General features: G+C 50.3%; 1 protein-coding gene across 1 annotated transcript; it reads left to right on the forward strand.

The window, feature by feature from the left end:
* Positions 1–381: 381 nt before the first annotated feature.
* Positions 382–1881, forward strand: LOC114490749 (CREB-regulated transcription coactivator 2-like; the record flags this gene model as incomplete). Its single annotated transcript, XM_036020115.1, is given in 1 exon segment — positions 382–1881. A coding segment is annotated over 1 exon segment (1500 nt), but the record flags the coding sequence as incomplete, so codon positions are not given.
* Positions 1882–3281: the final 1400 nt, after the last annotated feature.

Here is a 3281-nt window from a genome sequence, read left to right on the forward strand (position 1 = left end):
GTCAAGGTCAAATAGCCTGTCCTGATCGTCTGATGTAGAACCATAGAGGCAGCCAGCTTCTGGGTGACTGGGACAGTGGGGTCCCCACATCAATCAGTTCCTGTCCCCAGCGTGTAGATGGTGGGAACTCATGAAAAACCCACAGCTGAAGACTTTTTTCTCCAAAGCTGAGTCAGCCAGGCACCCTAGTCACCTCCTCCCGCCTCCAGCGCTTACCACAGGTTTTTAAATCTGATAATATGAAGGAATTTCATGTTTTCTAGACGGGCTTTTATGCACAGAAAAGGCTATTCAGAAGTTACTTTGGGGACCCGGGCGGGAGCCCGCGGCACAGGCCGTGGCTTGTGCGGGGAGGGTGGCGGGGAGGAACGGAAGAGGAAGATGGCAACATCGGGGGCGAACGGGCCCGGATCGGCCGCGGCCTCAGCTTCCAATCTGCGCAAGTTTAGTGAGAAGATCGCGCTGCAGAAGCAGCGTCAGGCCGAAGAGACGGCGGCCTTCGAGGAGGTGATGATGGACATCGGCTCCACCCGGTTACAGGCCCAAAAACTGTGACTGGCATACACAAGGAACTCTCATTACGGTGGCTCTCTGCCAAACGTGAACCAGATTAGCTGTGGCCTGGCTGAGTTCCAGAGCCCCCTCCACTCACCGTTGGATTCATCCCGAAACACTCGGCACCATGGACTGGTGGAACGGGTGCAGCGAGATCCCCGGAGAATGGTGTCCCCACTCCTCCGCTACCCCCGCCACATTGACAGCTCTCCCTACAGTCCTGCCTACTTATCTCCTCCCCCGGAGTCCAGCTGGCGGAGGACGATGCCCTGGGGCAATTTCCCTGCAGAGAAGGGGCAGTTGTTTCGACTACCATCTGCACTTAACAGGACAAGTTCTGATTCTGCCCTTCACACAAGCGTGATGAACCCCAGCCCTCAGGACACTTATCCAGGCCCTGCGCCTCCCAGTGCCCTTCCTGGCCGCCGTGGAGGTTATCTGGATGGCGAAATGGACTCCAAAGTCCCTGCCATTGAGGAGAGCTTACTAGATGACAAGCATTTGCTGAAGCCCTGGGATGCTAAGAAGCTGTCCTCATCCTCCTCCCGCCCTCGGTCCTGCGAAGTCCCTGGAATTAACATCTTTCCATCTCCTGACCAGCCTGCCAACGTGCCTGTCCTCCCACCTGCCAAGAACACGGGAGGCTCCTTACCTGACCTCACCAACCTGCACTTTCCCCCACCGCTGCCCACGCCCCTGGACCCAGAGGAGACAGCCTACCCCAACCTGAGTGGGGGCAACAGTACCTCCAATTTGACCCACACCATGACCCACCTGGGCATCAGTGGAGGCCTGGGCCTAGGCCCAGGCTACGATGCACCAGGATCTCATTCACCTCTCAGCCATCCATCCTTGCAGTCCTCCCTAAGCAATCCCAACCTTCAGGCTTCCCTAAGCAGTCCTCCGCCCCAGCTTCAGGGGTCCCACAGTCACCCCTCACTGCCTGCCTCCTCCTTGGCCCGCCATGCACTGCCCACCACCTCCCTGGGTCATCCCTCACTCAGTGCCCCAGCCCTCTCCTCCTCCTCTTCTTCCTCCACTTCATCTGCTGTGCTGGGTGCCCCCCCTTACCCAGCTTCTACCCCTGGGGCCTCCCCCCGCCACCGCCGTGTACCCCTCAGCCCCCTGAGTTTGCCTGCGGGCCCAGCCGACGCCAGAAGGTCCCAACAGCAGCTGCCCAAACAGTTTTCGCCAACAATGTCACCCACATTGTCTTCCATCACTCAGGGCGTCCCACTGGATACCAGTAAACTGCCCACTGACCAGCGGCTGCCTTCATACCCATATAGCCCCCCAAGTCTGGTTCTTCCCACCCAGCCACCCACCCAAGAAAAAAAAGAAAAAAAAAAAAAAAAGAAGTTACTTTGGTTTGTTAAGAACAATATTAAATTTATTCAAGTTAATTGAACCTAATTCTTCCCTCAGATTTAACATTCAACTTTATTATTTTATATATAATTCCAGTAAATCTCACAATCACTTTTAGGAGCCTTTGATTAAACATGGTCCCAATTACAAAATTAATTAAGCATTAAACATTTAAAATAGTATTTATATATTTAATAGATTCTACTTTATTTGTTAAATTATTTTTTTGTTTTTGTTAAAGTAACTCATGAACATAACTCACAGCACAATAGTACAAAAAGCCTTATATAAAAATAAGAGTTCCCTTACTGCGCCCCCCCTAACCCCCAACTACCTGCTCTGCGTTTTTCCAGAGGCAGCTCCTCTTTACCCTTCCAGAGATTTCTTTTGGATTATACACTTCTCCATATTTCTAAATAATATGTACATACTGCTAACTTTTCATAGCTCATATTGAATCATTTCTCCTGACCTATAATGACAGAAAAGGGTTTAGCTCTCATGCCCCCTTCCTCTGTGCTTTTCCAGACCATCGTCTTATCACAGTTCTATCCAGGTCTTTGGTTGGCACCATTCTCAGTGGTCACATCGTTGTCTAGGTAAACATTCTTCTCAGCTGAGCATCGTAGAACCCTATGATTCTGTTCTTTCTTATTTTTTGTTTTCCCTGAAGTTAACAATTGTTTGCATTTTAAAATTTTTGCTTAGAGTGTTTTCGTTCTTTGTGCATTTTGCCTTTTCTTCCCACAATGTCCACAGATCTCAATACAATATTGCATGCATTGCATAATGTCAGGATCTGACAGTGATCTTTCCCTCTTGGAGACCTCCCACTTGCAGAACTACATTCTCTGCCTTCCTGGGCTGGTCTAGGCCTGCTGCACTCTGTCACTGGTGATTCCCTTCCCTGTCTTCCCATGAGTATCATCCCTGTTTCCCGGGTCTCAGGTCTACTTCTTTCTTGGCTCACCCACGTATTTTGTTGGAGCACATTCTCCAGTAGTTTAGCTGATTCAGAAGGACGGTGTGATGGCCAGTATGGTTTGGACAATCCGTCTGCCTTTTGAGTCTCACTGCTGGCGTCTCCACGGTTGTCCTCCTGGCCTGAGGTGCCCGAGACCTCCCTTCCCCATAGTCTCAGAGGCTCCTTCCACCTGTGCCTTAGGCTAGACTCCGGTTTTCTCAACCCTATGTAACCCTATGTAATGTATACGATAGAACACTTTCAAGTTATCTCCTATTTAAATCCTAACCATTCTCAAATGTCCAACATTCTAACACAGAGCCCAGTGGCCCACTTTCTCACCTTAAAAGAAAATCAGGATATAGGAACTCAGCATTTTCAGTGTTTCCTTATA

This window comes from Phyllostomus discolor, chromosome 3 (assembly GCF_004126475.2).
Source record: "Phyllostomus discolor isolate MPI-MPIP mPhyDis1 chromosome 3, mPhyDis1.pri.v3, whole genome shotgun sequence".
NCBI lineage: Eukaryota > Metazoa > Chordata > Mammalia > Chiroptera > Phyllostomidae > Phyllostomus > Phyllostomus discolor.